General features: G+C 39.4%; 1 protein-coding gene across 3 annotated transcripts in view; it reads left to right on the top strand.

Moving 5' to 3' along the window:
* Positions 1-25,974, top strand: part of LOC128742004 (nuclear receptor coactivator 7) — a 464,218-nt gene that overhangs the window by 352,805 nt on the left and 85,439 nt on the right. For 2 of the 3 annotated variants that reach the window (XM_053838174.1, XM_053838176.1), the window contains 8 exons: positions 11,024-11,927; positions 12,296-12,797; positions 12,858-13,003; positions 20,659-20,804; positions 21,558-21,593; positions 22,497-22,659; positions 22,717-22,858; positions 22,917-22,973. In XM_053838174.1, coding sequence (XP_053694149.1) covers positions 11,024-11,927; positions 12,296-12,797; positions 12,858-13,003; positions 20,659-20,804; positions 21,558-21,593; positions 22,497-22,659; positions 22,717-22,858; positions 22,917-22,973 — 2,096 coding nt within the window. The remainder of the gene's footprint in view (positions 1-11,023; positions 11,928-12,295; positions 12,798-12,857; positions 13,004-20,658; positions 20,805-21,557; positions 21,594-22,496; positions 22,660-22,716; positions 22,859-22,916; positions 22,974-25,974) is intronic. The other variant, XM_053838175.1, reaches the window with a different exon arrangement.

The following is a 25,974-nucleotide window of genomic DNA, read 5'->3' as shown; positions in this document are numbered from 1 at the left end:
AATAAAACTTTTGAATGGTAGATAGAGTCCCTGACGAATGCACCAGTGATATGAAGAGGTCATGAAAATTCATCCAGCTTTCATGATCCCCGCTGAAGATTGGAATTTTAACGTCCGGCAATTTGACATGAAGCTGGTGGGAGGGATCTTGAGGCCTTGATGGAGTCGCTTGGTTGTTCATTGGTTGATTGCGTAGAAGAAGCGTACCTTTGACACGGTAATACATCCTTTCAATGTCTAGTCTCTCCTTGTCGTAAGCATTCAAAACCTCTTCGTCCTCTTCTAATGATTCGAGTTCGGCTTGCACAACATTATATTCACTCCACAATGCAGATAGATTTTCTAATCGTACTGGAACCTCCAGGGCATCTCGATCCACTTGGTAGTTGCTAGTAAAGTTGGAGATTTCCGCAAGAGACTTGATGACCACTCGTTTGCGGTTTTTGAGGTTACGGAACCTCCTTTCAGCTGACGACATGATTGTGGAATGTGAAAATCCTACAAACGAAAGACCGCGTAGACCCAAAAGAGGCGAGTGTTATAATAGGAACCTCAATTACCTGATTGAGGCAAATTATTGCCTTGAATTGAATAAATCCGCAGCTAGCTTGATCGATCGTTCCGTACAATCGAGATGGATCACTCGTCTAATGTCGTCAGATGCAACTATTCGGCCTTTAGCAGGCAAAGCGATGAAAGTTTCCTCCGTTTAGCATCAATTCGATCCAGGATTTCGAAAAATCGGCGTAGCGTAGACGTTTCAGGTTTCCAATGAGCCACAAATAAAAAGACCAGGTAGAACAGTTGATAAAAGGTGTAAAATTGGAACCTCACTCACCAATGTGAGGCATGAACAATGCCTTGAATAAACTCAATTGTCCTTTAGTAGCTGCAATGGCGCCGTCGCCATTGAATTTGGATGAAAGAAAGCGTAGCCGGGTAGGCGGAGATTATTCGACGCCTATCCGGCTCGAAGGACCATGTTTCTCGATGACCTCAAAGTGGGGCGGCGCGGATAGATGGTCGCGGCCGCTGGTCAGGATATCTCGCTAGGAAACTAGCTATCAGCAACGGCGTCAATTGGGCACATAAATGGAGCCTTTTGAGAAGTATCAGCACTCGATTAGGGCAATTGGAAATCCTTATAATTTCCCGCACCGAGTATAAAAATAAACGCGATTTTACGTAAACGCACGATTTATTCTGACTAAAACATAAACTTAATTAATTTATTCCGAGTATAATTGACGTAGTAACAAAGGTAAGAATTTTATGGTGACGATGAGATACGTGTTAACCGTTGCGTAGTCTTGAGTGCACTGATTTAACTCGATCAGTAGATCTGTCTGTCGCATAGCAGCGACCGATCGATCGTCATCAGGTGATAACGATGAGATGAGCTTGACCGTTCAACGATTGATGCGTGTTGCGATGAGAGTGCCGATTAGATCGCTTTCACAGGAACCCTTTCGTGACTGGGGAACGAACAAAGACAAAATACATATAACTCGTATCGAAGCAAGTGTTAAAGAAGAGTTGCGTAGCATTTTTAATTAATTGCCTATTAACTAATCAGTTTCCGAGAAACTAAACAATTAACTTGTCCACCTTTGAATTACGACGAGCTAATTAATTCACAAACTTAAGTGGACGGAGTAAACGATAACTTGATTTAGTTTTTATCAATCGCCATCATCATATATCGATCTCTATCACAAACTGTTTTTCGTATCGCTTGATGTTCATAGCAAAGTTCACAATACGCTTCAGGCGTTATGGATTCGAGGTTACAGTTTTGTCAATGCAAAAGCCTTCCTAGTCTGGCAATCAATATACAACGATGAATCGTTTCTTCGATTCGAGCACTTGAGAAAACTGCAAAACTTTTGGCAATTCAAAAGCTTTAGAATTCTCGGGTAATTTTTCAAATAGACCTATGTGACAATGGGAGATTCTCTTCGTGTCTCCTCTCTTCCGCTTTTCACGGTTACATAAATGCATAGAAAAGAAAATTTCCAAAAAATTTAGCTACTAGTGTACAATAGTTTAATAAGCTGTAATACATCAATAATGTTACTTAGGAGGACACACTTTGTACGGCGGATAGTCTACTTGATCTTGACGCAGTTGTAGGTGAAGCTCAAAGTAAGCACGGCTTCCGCTGATAATATACTTCCGTGTTTCATAGCTGGTGTCATTTTCCGCCGTCACCAGTGTGCAAAGCTAGACAAATTCGTCAACTAGGTTCCTCGAACCCATCGGCATCGATCATTACTTAATGTCAAATCAGACGAATTGACTAGATTTATTATAGATCGAGCCCCACATGTTGCTATCCGCTCGGTTCATAATACTTTATTGCGCTATATTGAAAAGTAGGGATGGGATCATCACTTTGACGAAACCGTCGGTGAGATTCGAATGAACTCGATAATCCGCTCGAAATTTGCACACAGCTCTGTGTACCATCCATCTTAGATTAAATCAGTCTGATCAGCTTCTCGAAAAAGCCGTTCTCTTCTATGATTTTCCATAGCTTTTTACGGTCGATGGTGTCATACGCAGCTTTTGAATCAATGAACAAGTGATGCATGGGAACTTTATATTCACTGCTTTCTTGGAGGATCTGTCGCAACGTAAATATTTGATGTATCGGCGATCGTCCTTCAACGAAGTTAATAAAAACCTCCAATCCCAAGCATTTGGTAATAAAAACCTCCAATCCCAGCATTTGGTCATTGTCAAGTGTGTCAAAATAGTGCCATTCTGAGGGATGCGTTCAGTTTCTTGAAGAATCTTTGCGTGTCCTGAGAACAGTACAGTTGCTCCACCTCCTCATACTGCTGTTCTTCCAGGAAGAATTTAAGCTCGATGCATCTCATTTGTCTGTCGCTGCGTCATTGCCTGCAGCTTCGAGACCAGTGGACGGGACTGCCGTTTTTTGACATGTATGTTCATGTTCGTCAGGTACTTTTTCCCTGTTTGGCCGGTTGCACCGACCTCCCGGCCAAGCGTACGCAGCGATGTAGCCACTTTCCTCTCGGTCTTCCTTTTCAGTGTCCTTTGCGGCTACTTGTCTCTTAGAGTCCTTCCTTTAGAAACATGATAAAATAATCTTTCTAAACCTAGTATTTCCAGAGATATGAGCAAAAGAAAATAGAAGGATTTAACAAACACGTGTCTTTTCATTAAACATGGAGGTACTCCCATTAATCGAGGGAACGGCGCCAATCGGCACCAAACTTAGGATTTTTTCTTGCTGACCTGAAACGAACAATCTGATAAAATTTGGTTCAAATCCGAGAAGGTCGATTACAAGTTTGTACTTTTTCTCGGTCACTTGACGTGGAATGACCCATTTGCAGTGCTACAGTGCAAACGGTTAATAAAACCACTCTAAACACCAAATTTTTCTCGATTGCGGTTAATGACTACTTCGCAGGAGCGATGACTGCGCCAATGTCGTAACGCTTGGAAGTCATTTTTCTATTTCTAGTACGATTTTTCTATTCTACAACCAGATAACATTCCCTTCAAGTACCACTCAGACTTAGCTCATTGTGCATCTAAAACAAATCACGATACACTACAGATGTAAATAGACGGTGATTTCGATGCAGGGGAGGCACTGTGTGAAGGAAAGCCCAAACGCATCGAAGTCACTGAATTTGAGGCGTCGCTCGTTGAAGATCCGTACCAAATGCAAGAAAACCTTACCTTAGTATTCAGAGCTAGTCATTTTCTACCGATTGCAGGCATTAAGAATGATTCAAAAGCAAAGAACTTGGATTTCTTGTGATTCGAAAAAGTTTTCTTCAACGTATCATAACGGCTGATGTAAATTGGATTCAATATAACGGGTGGCAACTAAAATTTTGGAATTTTTTCGCGGCCCTTATGCTCAACAACAAACGAGCTCAGAGAAAAATGAGAGTATGTTTGTGTTAGCTCTCTCTCTTCTCTTTTTGTTAATATTTTTTGTTTTGTTTATGCTTGTCCAGTTTTGCTAAAAATGGCGTCGAAACAAGAAGCATTTCGGGAGCGCGTTGTACACTTCTACGAACTGCCACAGAAATCTCGGCAGAATGTATACAGTACAACATTTAAAAACCAAATATATTGCAGCTTCAACTGTTTACCATATCCTCAAATGCCCAATAACTATTCGCATGTAAGTCAGTGGAAGACCAGTCAAAATTATGGACGCAGAAGGAATTAGTTCTCTTTCTCGTTTCTTCAACAACAAGCCCACTGGTTTGTCTATCAATTAAGATGCACCAGACGAATGTTTGAAGAAAATTTTGATCCCGTTTCTACAAAAACATCATGCAGATGGACAATTCGTGTTTTGGCCAGATAAAGCATCGTCGCATTACACCAAAAAACACAATCGTTCCTGAATACCCATTCGATCCCATTTTTACCCAAAAACCTCGACCCGAAAAATCTGTCTTAGTGCGCCCAATCGAAGATTTCTTCGGGATTTTGAGCTCCTTGGTGTACAAAAATAACTGGAGAGCCACGAATTGCAAACAGTTGATTGGTAGAATCAAAAGATGCATTCGCAAAGTTGACATGACGGCCGTGCAACGCTCCTGTTTCGATGTCAAACGAAAGCTTGGTCGAACAGCCGATTACGGACCGTTTTCAAATGTACGCTAATTTTTTTCAACAATGGATAATGTATCTTTAATTTCGGTAAATCAGATCTTCTTCATGTATCTTTGTCTTTTTCCAAAATTTTAGTTGCCACCCGTTAGGTTCTGTTTCTGCTTCGTCGTAATTGCCTATTCCCGTTTTATCCAATACAAATTATTAAAAATATCAGCGTTTTTTTTTTTTTGACACAAAGTAAAATTAGTTATTCCCTAATATTTTAGTTGGTTGGCTATTATGCGTGATCAATAAAAGTGAGCTGAGTTCTATTTGAATGCTTTTTTCAATAAGAATTCCTAGCAGCCAAATTTCCTGCGGGTACAATTCGACAATGCTTCACAATTTGAAAATGTACAGCAGTTTGTTATGCAAGTTTATAATTTATTGTATTGTAATAAAAGCCTTTAAACATTTCTAAATTTCATCCTAAATTACTGTACTCTGTATATAATTTTTTTAGTTTCTTAGAGTTTGTAGTTCCACTAAGAGCTAAATCATCAGCACACAATCATCCATCTTAGAATGATTGGCGATGATTTCGCATTTTGACAATTTTTGCATGATTTGTAGCATTAGTCAACTTTAAGTAACTGGCTTGAAACTGGTATAGAGTTGACGAAATTAGCTTACTTAAGGAGCTTGTTTACAACTACGGTTAAACCGAAAAAATAAATAACTACTCTGGGTTATCATTTACAACACTAAATCGCATTCGTTAATTTCCATGCAATTGTTGATAGCACCATTCTTGTGATAGATTGATTTGAAGTTTAATTGTCTTATAACTAACATGTGGACAACCAATTAAAATATAAATTAGCCAGTGTTGGACACCGCTAATTTGCTAACTGATACAATTTGCTCGAAAATCGTGGAAATTTCGCTAATCATTAATCGCAAACTGCAAATTAACTGTCACTGGTTATTTTTGAACATATCGCAACAACTTGCATTGGAATCTATCACTGTACAAATTATTACTAATTTGTATATATTACACGACTTTTCTTAATTTAACTAAGAGCAAAACCTATTATAATGGATAAAATGCTTTACAGTTTATTAATTTTAAAATAAACAGCGGCACTTCATTTGGAATTATGGACCAGCAACAATTCGGCTAGCCTGAGTATAAATTATAAAGTATAACTAGCGTTTCTTGATTGGTCGGTTAGCGAATTAGCGAATTAGCGGTGCCCAACACTGCAATTAGCTAACGTTCCCTGCATCTTACTAGTTCTTTTCGACATTCAACTTTACAGTTATACGCATACTTCACAGAAATTCATTTAAAACTATTCAAAAAATGGCAAACAACTAACTGACGTAAAGCAGCAAATGAAACGCTCAAAAACTATTCTCTGATAACACAGTTGCTGATTCTCCTCGCTTTGAGAACACGTGTTGCATCACGTTACATGCACAAATATCTCTTCAGTCTTGTTTCCGTGCAAGACACCAGCTCCGAACACAATTTTGTAGTATTTGGGTGCAATCTGGCAAAAGGAAAGGATGACCGCTCACTTTTCTGTGACGTTTCAGTTTCAGAACATCAAACTGGATTAGATTCAAAGTTAATAATAAAATCGGTTGAAGAAGAGGGGTGGTTTTACACTTTAATCTTTATGATGCTACTTGCAGTTACACTTTTGGTTCTATCCCCACCAATTTTCATTCGATTTTTATGCAATTAGTCTTAAAAGAACCACAACAGATTGACCTTTAATGAAAAAATAAGTTGATTAATTTTAATTCCATTTTCCCGGAGATATTCCGGTTCGCAGTAGGATTTTTTTTGACGTCATAAGGAGCATGTGAAATATAACAAGAAATCTGCTTAACAGAGTGCGCAAAAGTTATCCATTTCATTTGTGGTCAATAATAATGAATCTTACACTATCTTGTAGAGCGCAAGTTTATGTTCCACACTCCGGAACATTCGGTATCGGTTCTACCGGAATTGAAATTTGACCGCTTGGAAATCTCTTCAGTAATATGGCAAATGGGGTATCAAATCAAAGGATTTTTCAACTCGAGTTCTTGAGTGGACCTTAGAATGCATTTTGAGCGAACTGGACATTCCGGAATATCCGTTGTCGGTTCTACCAGAACTCAAAATTTGGCCATTTCTATTTTTCTTCCGAAATGTGGAAAATGGAGTATCAAATCACAGAAACCACCCAAGAACTCGTGTTGGAAATTCCGTATTTTGATATATTTCCAAAGAAAATTCAAACAGGCCAATTTTGAGTTCCGGTAGAACAACGACAACGACGACAACGGACATTCCGGAATGTCCAGGTAAGCTCAAAATTCATCCTAAAGTCCACCCAAGAAATCGCGTTGAAAAAACCTTTGATTTGATTCCCCATTTGCCATATTTCTGCTGAAAATTCAAAATGGTCAATTTACAGTTCCGGTAGAACCGACAACGGATATTCCGGAATGTCCAGATCGGCTCAAAATACATCCAAAAGTCCACCCAAGGAATCGCGTTGAAAAATCCTTTGATTTGATACCCCATTTGCCATATTACTGAAGAGAATTCAAAGTGACCAATTTACAGTTCCGGTAGAACCGACAACGAATGTTCCGGAATGTCCAGATCGGGTCACAATACATCCAAAAGTCCACGCAATGACTCGCGTTGAAAAATAAGTGAAGATAAAATCAAAAGTATACCTGCAAGTACCATCATTTTTGATGTCGAGGACCTAAAGGTTAATCAAAAAATTTTACTTTCAGAACATCAAATTGGACTAGGTTAAATGTTCAAACAATAAAACCGGTTGAAAAAAGGGGGTGGTTTTGCACTCTAGCGTACCTACCAAGCACGGATATCAAATTGGTATAGGTTTAAACGTCGGAAAGCATCTTCGACCTGTTGGGTTGTGAGGGCTTTTATAAAACTGTTTTTGTAAAAGAAAACCACACTAAACAGATGGTGTGTTTAACTGTCGACCCTGCCTGTGAAGCAAGGTAATCAAAAAGAAAATCTGTGGGGAAATATGTCCTTAAAAATTTTCGGTAATTGTTACTATTTGGGAATTGAAAATGAAAATTGTAATAAAAACGACGAAATTGCTACATCTATTATGAATTGATTGGTATTCAAGCCATCAAAATCCATTCATAATTGGCAAAGCTATCAGCGTTCAAAATCTCACATTTTTTCGTGACGATTGTAATTTATATCTTTTGGAATTACTTCCTGTACCAGCTACTTGAGATGTCAAAAATGTTTTGACAGTTAAAGTATCATCAATTAGCTAGCGTCCTATGTACCTTACTAGTTCTTATTAACACTGTGCCTATCAGTTATTAGAAAGTATGTACCCAAGTAGCAATGTTATTTCACTCTTTTAGCGGTGTTAATGACCAATTTGATCATAAAAACCATCATAAGAGTGTGATAAAACCCTAATTGTTCCTTGGGTAAAGAATTGCAACTGAAAATAATGCAAAGCAGACATGTCAATTTCTATGGGCAGATGGCCAACTGTATTCCAAGCTGAAATACAAGCGATTATACGACTGTGTGCTTGCGCAGGAACTATAGACATTCAAATAAGCAGCTCTAAACGCTCTAAAGTCGGCGACATGCACATCAAAACTTGTCTGGGAATGTATTCAACTACTCCAAAAATTGTCTTGTCGTAACCAAGTCAACCTGTACTGGGTCCCAGGTCACTGTGGAATCGATGGAAATGAAAGAGCTGATGCGCTTGCAAGACTCGGATCATCTCATCAATTTGTAGGACCTAAGCCCTTCTATGGTTTATCTGCTTCTACCTTAAAAAATGGAGCTAAAAGCATGGGAATGTACATGGGAGTGGAATCAAATTGGAATAACACTTTCAATTCTAGGCAGTCGAAACGGTTTATCTCTCCAAACGTTTCAATGACTCGCAAAATCCTATCGAAGAAAAATTTGTGGAAACTTTGTTGCATGCTTCTTTCACAAGTTTCAACTGCATTTCAAACTTTTCACATTTGGGGGAATTATGGATTACTGACTGGAGTAAGTTCTGGTGCTTAATAGTAACTACGCAACTTCACAGCTCTTTTACAATTCTACAGTAGAATAGTGTTCTGACTTGTAGTTCAGAATATGTGCGTTGATACTGCAAAGCGCATTCATTTCTTTCTAAGATCCGATGGCAGATACAAACGGTTCGAAGCATGTGCTCAACGGTAAGGCTATATTGAAAGATCAGCTTTCACAGAATTTCTTCGATTAGTACAGCTTCGTTGATATTTTCCGTGTTTTCCAGATTTGATCCCCTTTTCGCTCTAGTTAAGACACTTATATATAACGTTTCTGAAATATGCTATACATAATGAATTTGTAAGATTTATTTAATTTTTTGTATAACGGTAGTTTTTCATCGAAATGGCATTTGTTACAAGACCGGGTGTTTTCCGTTATACAAATTAGTTAACCTCAATTAGCATTATACTTACCATTGGCCAAGCTATCGTTTTCTAATTATTTTCCTTCGTCGCCAAAATGTTAATGAGAAAGCCAAGCTTCCCTGCTTGTTGGCTCAAATAAGAACGAACATGTTATTAACAGTCAGTATAGTTACTGCTGGTTGAAATTGCATAATTCATTGCTGTTTACTAAAATTCTGAATTCTAATCAGCTTCACTGGGGATAATGGAAAGCAGGGTCGGAGATTCATTGTTCCATAGTCTCTTAAAAATTTATTTTGTTTGCTCTACCCTACCACAAACAGGCAGTTTGTAGCACTCAAGTTTCGTTAAGTTGTATACAAGAACATAACGACTTGCATGCCATGAAATCGTTTTTTGACGTTTGCCGGCGGCTCAACGAAAGCCGTTTACGTGTTTGTGACATCATCCACTTGTTCCGATTATTTACGAACGCAAGTGGAAAGAATAACACACCCACACCATAGCAAATGTACCACATTCCACGTCCAGAACTTCCCATTTCACTGTTGTTGTCGTTCTTTCTCTGTCCAAGTCAGTACTGTCGGTGGTTTGTGGAGGTGTGTTTTTGTTTTGTGCGAATTATGTTCATACAGTTGCTGGTTTCGGTGGTTGGCAGCAGCTAAGTTGTACTTAGGTGACGCAGAAGCTGCACTTTGAATGGATTCCGGTGTGTCCGGTCGTTCGATAGGAAATTTAGTATGTGCTAAACATCATGAAAACGGCAGTGTTTTTGAAAAATGGAGGTGAGATTGAGAATGACGAGGACTGAGGTGAACGTGAAGTGAATGAAAGTAAATTCTAAGTAGCGGCGATGTTCGTGATGAGTAATTACCGTTTCCAGGCAGGCAGTGACGTACCGCAAGCAAAACCGTGGGGTAGAAATGGTAGAAATTAGTTATCGATTGTGCGGCAGCTGCGCTTAAACTGCTTCTATATTGCTGATTAGATAAAGACTGTTTCTATTTAAATGGAACAATCGGAACTATTATGCTTGAATGTACTACCAATGCATGTTATGTGGCACCCGTGCATATGAGACTCTGTCTTTTGGTTGGTTTAATATGACGGATATCAAGTTAAAGGTTGGAACAACTTCTCGATCAATGTTATGGTTTGAAAAATTTTGGGAAGACACAAAACTTCCAATTACTGCGGAAAAGTGATAACTGAATTTGGTCGTTGGCTTCCCTAACTCGTGAGAAGCACGCTGTTAGGAACAGAAATAAAGGATAACACAAAAAATTTGTTCAATTTTTTTTGCAAACATAACACATTACAGGATCAATTTCAACTGTGTAACTTGTATTACAATAAAACATCTGTTCCTACACCCGTTGATGTTCGTAAACAGTTTCTCGCAGCCCAATTTGATGGTCTCATCCACTGTACAGAATCGCACCTATCCGTGAATTAGATAAACATCCACATTGTTCCACGCTAATCCACTGTTACGGTATGTAAGTAGAAGAGATGCCCGGAATAATTATATACAAAAACCGATTCCGTCGTACATCCACATGTGATAAGCGCAAATACGCTACCATTCAGTGTCGCTTATGTAGTCACACCAGCTGGCTTGTTCACTTGGAGTGTCGTGTGTGACTACTATTTTGCATTTTCTGCCCTTCATCGGTTTGATAAGCGCTTCGAGTTTGGAGCCAAGGAAAGGATTCTACTGAATTTTGTTCACAGTTTTGAAACGTTCCGATGTCATTGCTGACTAGATTAACAGGTGATCGCGTTGAAAATTAATTATTTTCGAACTCACTGCGTAAATGTGATGATCGAAGATCACGCGAGCGGTGTTTGTTTAACGATTACGGTTGTTTAATTTGTATTTCAAGCTGCATGAACAGCGCAAGCTGATGTACTGTACTGAACTGTGATGTGTTTTTTGTTTCTTTTGCAGATTTGTTGGAAGGACTTCGCCCGGGATCGCCCAAGCCTGGCCACATTGAGCGAGTAGCTTCACCGAATACTCAGAGCGGTGGAGGTGGTGGCGGCGAAACGGCCGCAGGTTTCAACGATGAAGATCCGGTTACGATTCAGCGCTTTCTCAAAATCAACGTGCGTCATATTACCGATGGCCAAGGTGTGGTCGGTGGAGTGCTGCTCGTAACTCCAAATGCGGTCATGTTCGATCCGAACGTGTCCGATCCTCTAGTCATCGAGCACGGCCCGGAAAGCTACGGAGTGATTGCTCCGATGGAGTACATTGTCAATGCCGCCATCTTTAACGATATTGCCCATATGCGTGTGCAGGGAGCTACCGGAGGCAACGAAACAGCCGAAAAGGCAGAGATTTACTATCCGGCACCGGAGAAGTCTTGCTCCCGCTGCGATACCCATTCACCAGGTAAGGATTCATTACTGGTAAAAGACGAAACATTCCCGGAGCTCGGTGTCGGATCCGTCGAAGGTTGTGACGATCAGGAGAGCATCTGTTCTAGCAACGAACGTGAGGGCGATGCCTTCCCGAAAGCTTTCGAGCGAGATCTAGTCACACCGAACAATCTACAGCGCTTGCATGGTGACTCGACTGAAAGTGGCGGTAGCTCGGAGAAACCACCATCAGCTGAGCCACCGTTTTTGGGCTACGATCGGGACTCTCAATCGCACACGCCAAACTCATTAGATAACAGTCACAGCGGCCAAGAGCCAGTAGTCAGCAAGGAACGGACGGCAGCCGCCGAGGATAAGACTGACCACAGCAAGCCCAGTCGTAATGCGCTGGAGGACCCAACACTTCGCTCTTTGGAGGAGCGGAGACGTAGTCTACTTGATCAGCACTGGGCCATTCCCAGCAAGGATAGGTATGTAGTTGGTGTGTTTGTTTGTGTGTATGTTGTTCTCTTGTGTGCTCTATTTCTAAACCTTTCAACCTGTCCTTTCGCAAGGGATAGCGTATCAAATGGTGCTTGTCTATGATCTATGACTGTGAACCATTTAGTAAGTGAAATTTTTGAACTCTAAATTCCCATTTTTCAACTAACTTCAAACTCCAAAAGGTTTTCAATAAACACAACACTAATCGCATGGGGTTTGTAATTGGCACTGAATTGCAAAATTGATCCATTTAAAAATTTCACTTTAATCCTTCTGTTGTCGTTCGTCGAAATCTGTGTTGTGATCGCCGTTCCGTTAGAGTGAAATGTAATTGCAATAAACCTTCATCTCAAAGATCGCTGGACGATGAGGAAGCCACAAGCACTGGCAGCGGAACGACTGCCGCTTCCGGCGGAGCCGCCAGTGGTCCGATGATCGCTGGTGGTGTCGGCAGTGTGGAAGACGATGCCGGACAGCTGGTGAAACAGTCCTGTCATGATTCGGGAATTGACATTCGAGATCCTAATTCACTGCCAACGGGAGTGGCCGGTGCTACGGCTGCAGCTGCCGTTGTCGACGTTCCCGTAGTGGCACCGATACCGACGAAAAAAGTTTACAGCGACGCTGACATTGTACTCAGTGCCGACTGGGTACCACCGCTGACCATTGCTCCGTCACATACGCTGGAAAGCTCGCCAAGAAGCTCATCAGCCTCCTCACAGCAAAGCTCCTTGTCAGCGGCGCAAGCCGATGGCGCCGGGCGAAAGAAAACCTCCAGCGTAAGCTTCAGCGTTGAAGAGCATGACCCTCAGGGCGGTTCACAATTGGATAAAAGCGGTGAAACCAAGAAAAATAAGGTGGGTATACAAAAATTCATAGAATACAGTGTGTTATGGTGAAAATATCTTACATTTTAGATGCTGAAACGGTTGTCCTACCCATTGGCATGGGTGGAAGGATTGACTGGAGAAGGACCTGCTCCTAGTCACAAATCAGATTCTATTGATTCTGCTCCCAACACAGGAGACTCAAATCAAAGCGTGTTTTCTAAAGTATTTTCAAGGTAAGGGACTGAACTCCACTTCTAAATTTACTCATTGCAGCAAGTTTTGTCGCAACCTAGTCTTTTACACACACTCGTGAAGAGGATTTGTTTTTTAGAGCACAAACTTCACGCCAGTTTTTTTTATTTTTTATATAAAAAGCTAGTCTCAATCGTAGAAGGATTTTAATTTTAATGCGACTACACATTACTCGATTTTATCCCACACTCTTCAAACTGCACACACTTAACTTCAAGCGTTTGGTTGAAATTCAGTTGGAATTTTACATTTGGTTCCACTTCGTTCCTTCTTTTTTTCCTTTAAACATGAGGCACATTTTGTCAATTGAACACTTTTGGTCAGTTTTGATTGAACGAATTTTTGCAATTTTTCGTATCGTCTCCCCATAATTGCTCTACTCTTTTCGAACAAATTGCCGCCACCAAAAACAACCCCAAACCCAAAATCAGTTCACCCATCACATTGGTCTCGGAGCTCGGTGGCAATTTGTTCTTGTCGAAAACCCCGTCGGAGGATTCCGGTGGTTCACCGGTACCTCCGTTCACGCCGCATGATGCCCATCCGCATCACGCGCCGCATCACCAGCATCACCCCCAACAGCAACTATCACAGCAACAGCAACAGCAGCAGCATCACCAACTGAGCGGAGCAGGATTCAACGCGTCAATGGCTGGGTAAGGACATTGACACAACCACCCCTCACTAGCTCTCTCTAGTTTCGGACAACCAGCTGGCGGCGTTGGCGGCGTGGCAGCCACTATTGCTGAAGTTGGTTGCTTCCGGAAATGGAAAGGCGGATGTGTCCTCCGTAGCTGACTCAGTTGTTGTCTTCGCTGTTAGATGGAAACTTTGTAGATAAATAATTTTTAGGTGTATTTTTTGTTGGGTTTGAGGGCTGAAAGAATGTATATCGGTTGCATTGCTTATTAGTTTTACCAATTTCAAATAATTTATGCAGTACACCAGGTAGCCCATGTTCTTATTACTTGAGTAGAGATCGACAAATGTAAAACAAATAGTTGAAAAGGTTAGGTTAGCACGTTAGTAAACTGAGTGAGGATTATTCTTTGTTGCACCAGTATAGAAGAATGAAATCTCAGTCGGTTTGCTTACATTTTGAACTTTGGAGACCATTTTCAATTGTCGGTCTTGAATTAAACTCAGTTTTAAATTTTCGTCACTTGCAACAATAAACAACTTCGTCTGAAGCTCCTTTGGAAATTTCAGTTCTGGGAGTGACCGCATTTGAAGCAATCACCTTTACGATTGCTACACTGTTTGCTTTATCGTCAAATTTTCTTCCTGTCAGAATTTGGGCAAATTTTGGTATTTGACTGACATATTTGTCTCGCCCATTACACTGTTTGTCAAACTTGATGTCAAAAATTCGATCTGAGACGTTACCCGTGTCACAAAACCGAATAAATTTTGACATATTTTGTGGGGCCAATACACTGTTTGCAAAACAGCATGGAATTCGTGAGATTATCAAATACATTCGGCTCGAAAATGTTTGCGCTAGCAGATTTCTTTGCGGATCAAACAGATCAAATAAGCAAAAAAGTACGCTCGGAAAGTGAGGCTATTCATTTAGGTAACAGGAAGCTGAATTCAATTTTAATTTTTTTAAACACGTTTTAACACGGTCATTTTTATTAATTCTAAATAATTAATACAAGTTACTGCGGTTTGAAAAAATGCAATTTATATAATTTCAATTTCTACATTTAGTGTTGTCCGGTAATCGGTCGATTATTTGAGTAATCGATTAGAGCATGGAATAATTGAATAATTTGTAATCGAATACTGCCGGCGCGAGTAATTCATTAATCGAATAGTTTAAATAAGACAAAAACAACGGGGTAACAAACACGGGGTGACAGCTCCCATATATAAAAAACGTACCTTGAAGTGCTGGTTCCTGGTTCCGCTACTAACCTTTGAGTGTGGTGAATAACTCGAAATGATAACATTGCATGAATTTTCATGCAATACGCGTGCAAATTTTGTCTTTCAGTATACTATTTAGAAACTATTGTTTCAGTCAAGACCGTGAAAAAATGTCGGCATGGACTGACAATTCCGAAATCATCGTCGTAAATGCTTATTGCAACAAAGTTGATCTACCTTTTCATTCTATTTTTTTTCGTTGAAATCTGCGTAAACATATACAGAACGTTTGAAGCATGAACCTACAAAAAGGCATTTGTGCAAATGAAAACCAAAACAAGTAAAAGATTGTTTTTCTACGTATGCTGGCTGGTACTGCTAAAAATTTCCAGTCGGTTTGTTTACGTTTGTATATTTGCCGTGTGATGGATTAAATAAATCTTATTTGCTTACGACTTTCATCTTAATTACATAGTTATAAACAAATACAACAAAGAATAAAAGCTATCGATTTATTGTCAATTGCAAGGAAAATTGTACAATCCACTTTTTCGTTATCTTCCAAGCAATAAGGGCGCCGAAGATACCGAAACGATTTAATGCAAAATAGCACTTTTATGAGCAATATCGCACTTTGGATGGTACAATTTTCCTTGCAATTGACAATACAATCAGCAAGATAAATGTGCGATTTTGTAATACGCGCATTTCAAATGTAACGCAAGATGAGCTTTTGCTTCCATAATTGATGCTACAAAAGTGAACGTTTTCCTATAAAAATAATGCATCACTTATTATGGACGGCCCGAAAATGCGATTGCATCGCCGCTCACAACACTGGTAGCAGTTACGGGAAACTAGAGTGACTATATACAGAGTGGCGACAATGTCAAAATTGGAATGATAATTATCTGTCAGTGTCATTCCAATCGAGCAGACAACCTATCCAACGCGTATGCAGGAAAGAGAAAGAAAAACCTAGGATAAGCCGCATTGCATACATTTGGGATGACTTGGCGCCACTCTGTATATAGTCACTCTACGGGAAACATGCTCTGAACTGTCAAGGGGGTAAGATAAAAAAAATGCGAATAATCCCCATTGATCGTTTATAATCGTACGATTAATCCAATTATTAAACGAAATATTCGAATATTTATAATCGAATGCTACTAGCACGAATACTGAACTAATCAATTAGTGCATACAACGCTAACCAATTAGTCGGTAATCGAATAATTGAAAATTTCGGACATCACTAATATCAATACCAATGTCAGCCGTGTCGCTTTTGTCCAATAGACCAAATCAAGGTGACGTCATCTGGCAGATACTGGCGCCCTTGTTTACAAACAGACCGCAGAGTCCAAAAAAGTTTCAGCTGTTTAAACGGCAAGTTTGTTGTTTAAACCGAGTTTAAACAGCATTAGGACTAAATTTAAAAGCTATTATGCCTGTAAAATGTTAAAACACAGAGAACAGACTACCAGGTAATCGACAAAAAGTGTGTAAAAGGTTTTTATGTAATCTACGAGTAATTCTTCAATAGAGCACCCCTCGAGCAGTAAGTGGCAAACTAAATCTTGATGTCGCTGCCATCGCTGCTATGTAACTCCAGCACAAAGAAATATTGGTAAAGGTACATGGATATTTTTTGATGCGTTTGGCAAACTATTTCTGGAGGGCGCCACCGACAGATTTTACACACAAAAAATCGATTACTTCCTTCGAGCCTGTTAATCTGTTCTCTGTGGTTAAAACACACGCTACATTCGCTATAAACGGAAAAGAAAGTTTTCCAAAATGTAAATAAGGGCGCCAGTATCTGTCAATTGACGGTATGATGATTTGGTCTATAGACTGGCGCCCTTGTTTACATGTTGGAAAACTTTCCTTTTCGTTTATAGCGAATGTAGCGTGTTTTTTAACATTTTACAGGCAAAATGGCTTTTAAATTTAATCCTAATGCTGTTTAAACTCGGTTTAAACAACAAACTTGCCGTTTAAACACATGAAATTTTTTTGGATTCTGCGGTCTGTTTGTAAACAAGGGCGCCAGTATCTGCCAGATGACGTCACCTTGATTTGGTCTATTGACATTGCTGATATTGATTTTGCTTCAGAGCTGCCATAAAGACAGATATTTGTGCATGCATAAATTTGGGACCCTACCGTTTTCTCCGGAGTACCCGTTCGTTTGATCCTTTTTAATCTGAACAATTTTTAATTTGAACCCCGCTGGTTTGCCCGACGTGCAAATTAAAAATGGTTCAAATGTCATTCTCAACATGACATCATTTGCTTATGCAGACAGTGCACATAAACACGATTTGTTTGTACTTACCTAGCGTGTGTAATTTGTTTCACATTCCGTTTTCCCAACCATTATGATAGAAATCTGATCGCAGAATGAAATATTCGCTGCTAGCAATTGCAATCAAATCAAGCCACCAAAACAATAACAAAGAACAGGGCGACCAGTTCACACAAGTTTCTGCATATTTAGGGGTACCAGTTGGTTCTCGATCTAATCTTTTAAATAACATAAATAGTTTATGGCCTAATTTAAAATTCAGGAACATTAGTAGAGCCAGAAATCACAGCAACTGAAATAATTGATGAACTGACATAATGGGTCCCAAATTTATGTATGCACAAATATCTGTTATTGTGACAGCTCTGTTTTGCTTTCCCGTGGGGCATCGGCGGATTGTCAAAGTACCAGCACAGCACAGGGAAAGCGCAATATCAATATCAGCAAGTTAGCATGTCGCTTTGTCACGTAAAATGCTCTTTACATAAGGCATTGCTTGGTATATAATTCGGCATCAACTTTTCAAAAGGTCGTAAGCAGATGGCAGATATACCCAACAAACATTTCTGTTGAATAACAGTTAATCAAGCGCTTATTACGCGGTAATCTATACCCCTACTATTCAAGAAAAATGATGCACACAAACTACTAATACAGTCGCACATTAGCAATCCAGATACCGTCCGTTATTATGGCAGATGGTGTAAAAAGCTGGATAGCGCATCACTGTGCGATTACAGCCCACTGCTTGCGACCCACAAAACCAGAATAAAATTGAATGTCACACAGCTATCCACCTATTCGCGTGCGTAATGGCGGCTAGTGGGTACAATTTTCGGAAAACGTTAGCATGCTTTTGGCAACTTTATTCACGTTAAGTTGATATTTCCAGCCTTAATTGTTGTTGTAGTACAACATACGCTCAAACATACGTAAGTGGAGTTCCCAAAAGCAAATAAACATTGTCGAAAACTGTACCCATTAGCCGTCATTAAGCACGCGAAAAGGTGGATATGCATACGATTATTGTTCATATTTTCCAGTAAATTATCCATGTTAACAGAAACAGAATGTAATTAGCCTTTCGATCCTGAAATGAACGTTTACATGTTGACTATTTATTTACTTGATTTCCTAGAATAATGTTTGACATATGTAGTATTATATATGTAGTAGTGCCTAATTTTAGAGGGTATTTAATGTGAAATTAGTCGTCATTGATTTTGCCAATTTCAAAAGCAGTTTTTTTTGTTTGAAACAAAAATTCTGTTCGCTGTGTTCAGATTGGCAAGAAGAAGGCAGTATTTACATTTTTACAACCAGTCCCCAGTTATTGGATTCAAAAACTGCTTCCGAAATTGGGCTCTCCGACGAAAAGTTAATGACCGTTAATTTCCCGTTAAACAAATCACATTCGAAAAACAGGTATATAAAGTGATTTTCTCATTTCGTGATTTTTTTAACTTTTCACTATTGATTCAATAATGTCCTGATTTATTCCAGTGTCATTTCCTTTGCAAAATTCGATTTTGACAGCGATTCAAATAATAAACATTGTGAGCTTTTTTGATAAGTTTCAAGCAAACAAACCGGCGAACAGCGCAAAACGTTACGAAAACAAATTTAATTTGATTGGCATATTACACTGCTTTACAAACAGCCAAATTTTATTGGAAAAGCTCGGCGACATTTTGAAAAATAAAATTTGTTCGAATGTTTGGTTGGGTCAGTACACGGGTTTTCAAATTTATTTGATGAAATAGATCAAATATTGGACGATTCAGCAAACAGTGTACTGGTACCTGCATCACCAACATACTCGGTCTATGGTTGCCTGTATTCAGTTTCTTGATGTCCCATACTTTCTGGGAGTTGCTCGCACTTGGTCGTTGTATATTTCTGTACTGGTGTCAACCGGCTTCGAGGCGAATAGCATTTTTACGGGTTTGTCCGGCATTCTGACAACATATCTCGCCTATTGTACCCTCCCAAACTTAGCAACTTTCTGAATACCGTAGATTGCACCCATCAGCCGACGTACATCTTCTTCAGGCACGGTCTTGGCCAAGCGGTTTCACCAATTCTTCATCTGATCAATGTCGCTGGTGACTGCTTCCTTCATCATCAGCTTTCACATCTGCAAGAGCTCTGCCAGCACGTTCCTCGAGTCCCTTATTATATCCCGAGACGTTACTTGAGTCCCTTCCATCGAAAGCATGTGTGAGGAAGGTTGCGACACGTAATCAGTTTTATCGACGAACCCATGAGCAATCATTGTTTGTCTACGCGCTTTTTGAGGTCATCAATGTGACGCGTGCGTATTCAAATGGCGGATAAAATTCACCACATCAAACTTTCTATTACATATTCTTACATTGGTCTCCTATCAATTAGCAAAACGCTAACTCGGGTTCTATTCATATTAACTGTGAAGGAATTTATGATAGGTTTTATGATCCATCATTCCATCTTATTTTTGAAGATTAGCGTCCAGAACTTGGGCTTTCCATTTTTGATGTAAGACTTTAATGCACTAAACTATAACTGATATTTGCTGACTGACTGACGACTAACTAGTTGTGTAGAAATGATTGATGTCACATTTCAGCTTTTTACGGAACTGTGAATTGGTTCTTGTTTCACTTAATTTTGGCAAATATTCTGCGAAATAGTAGACTGAAGGGGGCCCTATTTTCCAATTGTATGTCATAGAATTAGGGAAATGGGAACTAATTGTTTTGTCACGATGGATGTGGGGAGGGGATGGTGTCCCGTAACGCTGGAATGTGCCTGATACGAAATTTATCGCTTTTCTTCTATGGTTATTTTAACATGCAATTATTCTTTCTGCTGAACCCAATTATGCACGTAAAACAGTAATTGGCATAGCTAGTAAATGTTGAGTGTCTACCTAGTGTCTATCTACCCCTTGTGGTTGTGGTCTAAGGGTTGTTAGCTTAATTAAATGCAACCTGAATTAAATGCAAAAGTGGGTTAGAGGAGAGGGAAATATATTTTATAACAGAACCATATTCTCATTCTTTCAGCCCGATACAACTATTTGTAGTCTTTTTTTCGATCGTTCTGAACCTACAAAAACTATTCGCTTTTTATTGTAGTTCTATTTCTCTGACTTTTGTTTACCTCTTGGTTATGTCTATGTGCCGTTTTCCCTAGATATCATTGTCTCATTTCCGATGGTAGTGAAATATTCTTTTTTGACCTTCAAAGCAATCAGAACGGATGCAAATACCGTAGGTGCTTTAAGAGTTATACCAACGTTGAATAACTTTTGCCGCAAGTTATAGTTGGCATCTAGTGGTCAATAGCCGATTCGAAGGAATGAACGTTTTGCGAGTTTGCTCAGAATCCATTCGTTTCTAGCAACGCACGATTCACTTTACAGTATAAATTTGATCATAATTAATTCTGATATCATTCTTACTACAGGCGTTCCTCGATAGGCACTTTCATCCGGCCCCAACCAACGGCAGATGGTGCTCCGGTTACCAAGCAGAAGCAACCGCCACCGAAACTGGACTACCGCTCTATGGTGTCGATTGACGATATGCCAACACTATTTGTTAGCTTCGACAGTAAGTATCATGTGTACTTTAGAAATTCAATCGTAATTACAAAGTGACAAATGAGGGCCACTGGTTTGATTCATAGTGTTAAGTCATCAAGTCAGAGGCTCTCTTTCGCTCATTGGCGATTGAAATACCAAACCAACCAAATTGAAATTGATTTCCTACAAAAACCGATTCAATTTTGTTTTATTTGAGTTTCTGTTATGAAATGTAACCAGTTCCAGTTCTAGCGGCTCTAACATAGTGTTTCGCTTTTTCTGCCCTCAAGTTGACCTCCAAGGACTAGCCTTGTGCGGGTCGGTCCGATGTTATTAGCCGGGCAGACAGAATTTATGCGTTGATTTTTCTTGTAAACGTTTCCGTTTGATTTTGCATTGTTACACCGTTAATTGTACCGTTCGTTCGTTCAAAATTCAAGCACTAACAGCACCGATAACTTCAACGACTGCAAACTCTTCTAACCGCCTACGGCACACAATCTCTCAATGTCGCATTCACGCTACTCATTTCCACTTAAAACCCGTTGCGACGACAGTCTAGCACAGATTTTTCCTTCTGTTGTAATTATTACTATTTTACAAGTTCAAGCTACGAACAGACACCAAGAAACCCTATCAGCCACTCGATCATGAAACATTTGTATAGTTTTGTAATTTTTTTATTTTTCTTTGTTACATATTTTTCGCCTCAAAAAAAAAACTTAACCAATGTCAACCACACGATACCAATCTCTACTATCATAATACAACATCATTCTAGTGCGAGCGCCACTGTTTCCACAACTCGAAAAACTTGGTAGGTCACCGCAATGCTTCGAAGTATAATTTAATCCCTGCTTTTGTACACCACAACCATCCCAACAATTGAATACATTCGTACAAAAAAAATTACATACAATGTAAACATATTTATATGTTGAATGTTTATATATTGTTGCTTTTTTCGTAACTGTTTTTCTTTCACATCCTCATGTGTCCTACGGAATTACAAGAAAACTGATTTATTGTTTGTGAAGTGCTTTTCATAATATACTAAACAAAAATTATACATCTTATCCATTAAGCATATGAAAACAAAGAACTTTATTTGCAATACGGAACTGTATGTAACGTCATCATTGGAATGCTTAGGATCATTGTGTGTCTAAACATAACGAGTACCATGAAAAGGTAGTTGCGTTATTTGTCCTTCTTATTTAGGTACTTCAAAATGGATTCTTTGTCACCATTGCTACTATTTAATTTAATATACTTTCAAACCGTTTTAGAATTTTTCGGGGTTCCCATACGAAAGCATAATTTTAAAATATGGTGTAAAAATTCCAATACTCCCATTTACTAGTTCTTTGACCTTTGACAAACATGAGATGATCGTCAATCGCTCGTCGATTGCTGATCTAGAACATCGGAATAAAACTTCAAACCGGAAAGCAGACTACCTCTGCTGATATCTCAAATTCAAATCACTTGTAAATGTACAGAATTATGTTTATTCATGTTGCATGCTCTGAATGGTACGCAGCTGAAGCTTCAGTTGTTGAGCTTTCCATGTCGTCGTCGTTGTCATGCATCAACTACAATAAGTTGTCTGTTGTGTTGTGTTTGTATATATGTAAAATCATCTCCATATGCAACCGTTTTCGCGTGTTTGGTTATTGATCACTAACGCAGCTTTCTGCTTTCTTCCCTTTCCTGACAGAACTTATACCCCGACCGGCCCGTGCCTGTCCCGATCCACCGATGTACCTGCGATTGCGTATGGGCCGTAAGGAGGGCAAAAACACTCCGCTGCCGACCACGGTTATGTCCTACGGCAAGAACAAGCTGCGACCCGAGTATTGGTTCAGTATTCCCAAGAACAAGTGAGTTTCTTAATGTTTCTGAAAAGCATGACTTTAAAGAATTCGAAATTTTTCCAGAGTTGACGAACTATATCGATTCTTGACGGCTTGGGTTCAACATCTGTATGGGGAGTTGGATGAGAAAGCTATCAAGGAACGCGGTTACGAGCTGATCCAAATGGATACCGAGTGGTCTACTAAGGGTGGAAGCCCAACCAAGGTCGGTATCTAAATTATTGTTTTGATTTTAATAGGACTAATCTTAGGATACACTTCAGGATGGACGTTCCGCTAGTGAAGGAGAAATTACCGAGTATACTCGCGAATCCTGGGAGGTAAGTGTTAGCCAATAAATATTCATTCTGCCCTAGCACAGCAGACCTCTATTAAGCATTCACGCGTCTATAAACTAATCACCAGCCGAAACTTCGAAAACTAACAAATTCTTTTATTTCTCGTGTGACTCAATAACTTCGCGTCAATTCCACTACCCTTTTGCGTGTAAATCTGCTGAACGCAGCTGCTGAAGGCACCGTTTGTCAAAACCTACAATATTATCAAAAGTCAAACCGGATCCAACGATTTGGATGGTTGTGAGGTTAGAAAATGAACACGATCTCTATAAATATTAAGGCGACGGTATGCTGGATCCGACTTCCGGAAAGTGGCAACCGTTGCGCGTTTCTGTAGTATTTCTGTATCCAATCACACTGCAACAGGCTTTTTCGTGTATACCACTCTGTCTTTCTCTTTTCTCTGTTACTCTCTTCGAAACTGTAATTACATCATAGTAGAAAAATTATCGACACTTAATAACTATACACCCCCCGCCTTCTCTCTGTAGTTTTACCTACGTACTGCTGAACGGTAATGTGGAATGTTAGACGTTAGCGTTTGATGAGTGTTAGAACATTGATTTGGTGAGATCCACCATTTCTTTTGCACTACGATAGGCTATTGTGTGAGTTTATTGGAATTAGGATTTTTGCTGTACGAAAGTAATGCTGATAGTGCGACCGGAATGATGTCGATAAGAAAACAAATAGAATGATGTTCACTTGAAAGGTTGTAAATAGTTGAATATATAAATTTCGAATTGATGAAAACTAAAGAATGAAAAAAAAGCGTAATAATTAAAAAGTAATACTTTCTATACCTTTTCCGGGAGAAGTTATGAATGGCAATGTTTCTCTGACTACTCGTAGGCACTACAAGGGAGTAATCTGGTACCATTATTATTTTTATTGTCTTTTAACATAATCTATAAAGTAATACCATCAGGCCGCTTTACCTTACTGTACGTTCGACAGCTGATTGTACCGAACTACAGCCACTTCGGAATGATCTTACGACAGATACCTTTGAAATCTGCGGATCCTGCGTGTGGTTATGGTAATCAATTTTTAACGTAGAAAGAATTCAGTTAACGGAATGACCTCATTGTATATCTGGAGGGCTACTCAAGAGAATTTACTGCATGAAAAATTGGGATGTATTTCCTCACTGATTAGTTACATTAGTGGAATACCCCAGGGAAGCAATGTGGAACCTCTGTTATTCACAGTCTTTAACAATGATGATGGTGGCTGTAAACTCGTTTACGCTGACGATCTAAGACTGCTGTTTGGTGAGAAATATCGAAGACTGTTATCAGTTACAAGAAGTGCTAAACACTTTCGTCGACTGCTGTCAACACAATAAACTGAGTATCAGCATGCTCTGTTATAAAATTTCATGGGATTTTACAGCCAATCATTTCCACAATGATTATCACATTGGACGCAACAGAGCCAAAGAAATAGGGGACATAGAAGTAATCAATAATAAGTTTTTCTTCACCAATCATCGATCTGTTAATTTTAATAAAGCTAATCGACAATTAGGTATAACAAAAATAGTCAAAAATTTCAAACCCTGACGGCTTAAGGTTTATATTGCTAATTGGTTCGATCTATACCAGAAAATACAGCTTTTGGATGGCTCCCTCATCTGGGTGGGGACTATAACAAGGGACCTAAGAATTGAGAGAATCTAAAAATGATTTATTTGCATTGCTTTGCGGTATTTGCCGGGGAATGACCCCCAGAACATTCTGTCTTACCGCGAAAGCTTTTAGGTAGCTCGGTGCAAATAGTTCAGAGAGTGACAGAGGACTACATTTGAAGAAAAAAATCCTTCAACGCATATGTTCAAATCCGAATCGTTACAAAGTTATAAAACATTTTTAGTTTTCTGTTTTGTTTGCCTTAAATAAGCTCTAGTACAAAAAGTATGCTAGCTACCCTAATTCTGTTACTTTCATTGTGAAGCTGAGAAAATTTGGTACTGAAAACCTCTTAGAGCTTCTACTTCATGAAATTTAATAGCTTCTCAGAAGCAAAAAACTTTGAAATAAGTGTTTCCGAAGCGTTTTCATCAAATTATTTCTAAAAAAGTGTGGTAAAGTTGATTGCTTTTATCTGCCAATTTTAGGATTTTGTATCATTCTACAATTCATTCTTTGTTTTGAAACGGCTCTCTCTTTTAGTTTTGTTGCAATTGAATTTTAAAGGCATTGAATTAATATCTAAAAACTGCACGAATTCATGCATCACGCATAGCACACTAGATCACCTTGTGCGACGCACACGGTTTGACACGTATGAAAAATAACACCAGCGACAATGGCGTTTTTCTCAAATTGAGGGTTCGCCTCCAGTTTCGTTTACACGATTCTGCAACCCTCAAGCCGCTTAGGTTTATTCGCAGGCAGCTGTTCTTGAACCTGTATTGTGGAAAGGATACATTTTTACCCGGTTCAGCACGCTCCACAGCTTCCAGTGTGACCCGGGCTATGGCGCAACTTGGCTTGTGCTTGGCTTGGAATCATTTCCCACAATTCGCAGCCCACAATTTCCTGGTCAATCGTTGATGCCATTTGCTGATGCTGCTCTCCTCGAAGCCTCGTTGAAAACAACGTTCCTTCTCAGAAGCGACGGTGCGTTGTCGTAAAAGTTCCTGAATTAAAATTTTATTGTATTATTGTAAACGAACACTTCTGGATTCAGAAACGTCCTGGAGAGATCTGAGAAATCTGTTTTGTTGTTGTTTCCCATACGCTTCAGACCGGGTTCGTCGCACGCTGTGATCTAGTATACTATGCCTGACGTATGATTTCGGGCAGTTTTCAGATGCTAATTGAACACCCAAAAAAAGTTTAAAGTTAAATTCGAGGAATCTAAAAGAGATAGCCATTTTACGTCAAAAATCGAATTGTGGAACGATACCAGATCAGTAAAAGCAATCAACTTTATCACGCTTTTTAGAATAAATTTGATACAAACGTCTTGAGAAACA

Source organism: Sabethes cyaneus, chromosome 3, assembly GCF_943734655.1.
Source record: "Sabethes cyaneus chromosome 3, idSabCyanKW18_F2, whole genome shotgun sequence".
Classification (NCBI taxonomy): Eukaryota; Metazoa; Arthropoda; class Insecta; order Diptera; family Culicidae; genus Sabethes; species Sabethes cyaneus.
Note: the sequence above shows the minus strand (reverse complement) of the source record. Positions and strands in the feature narration are given on the sequence as shown.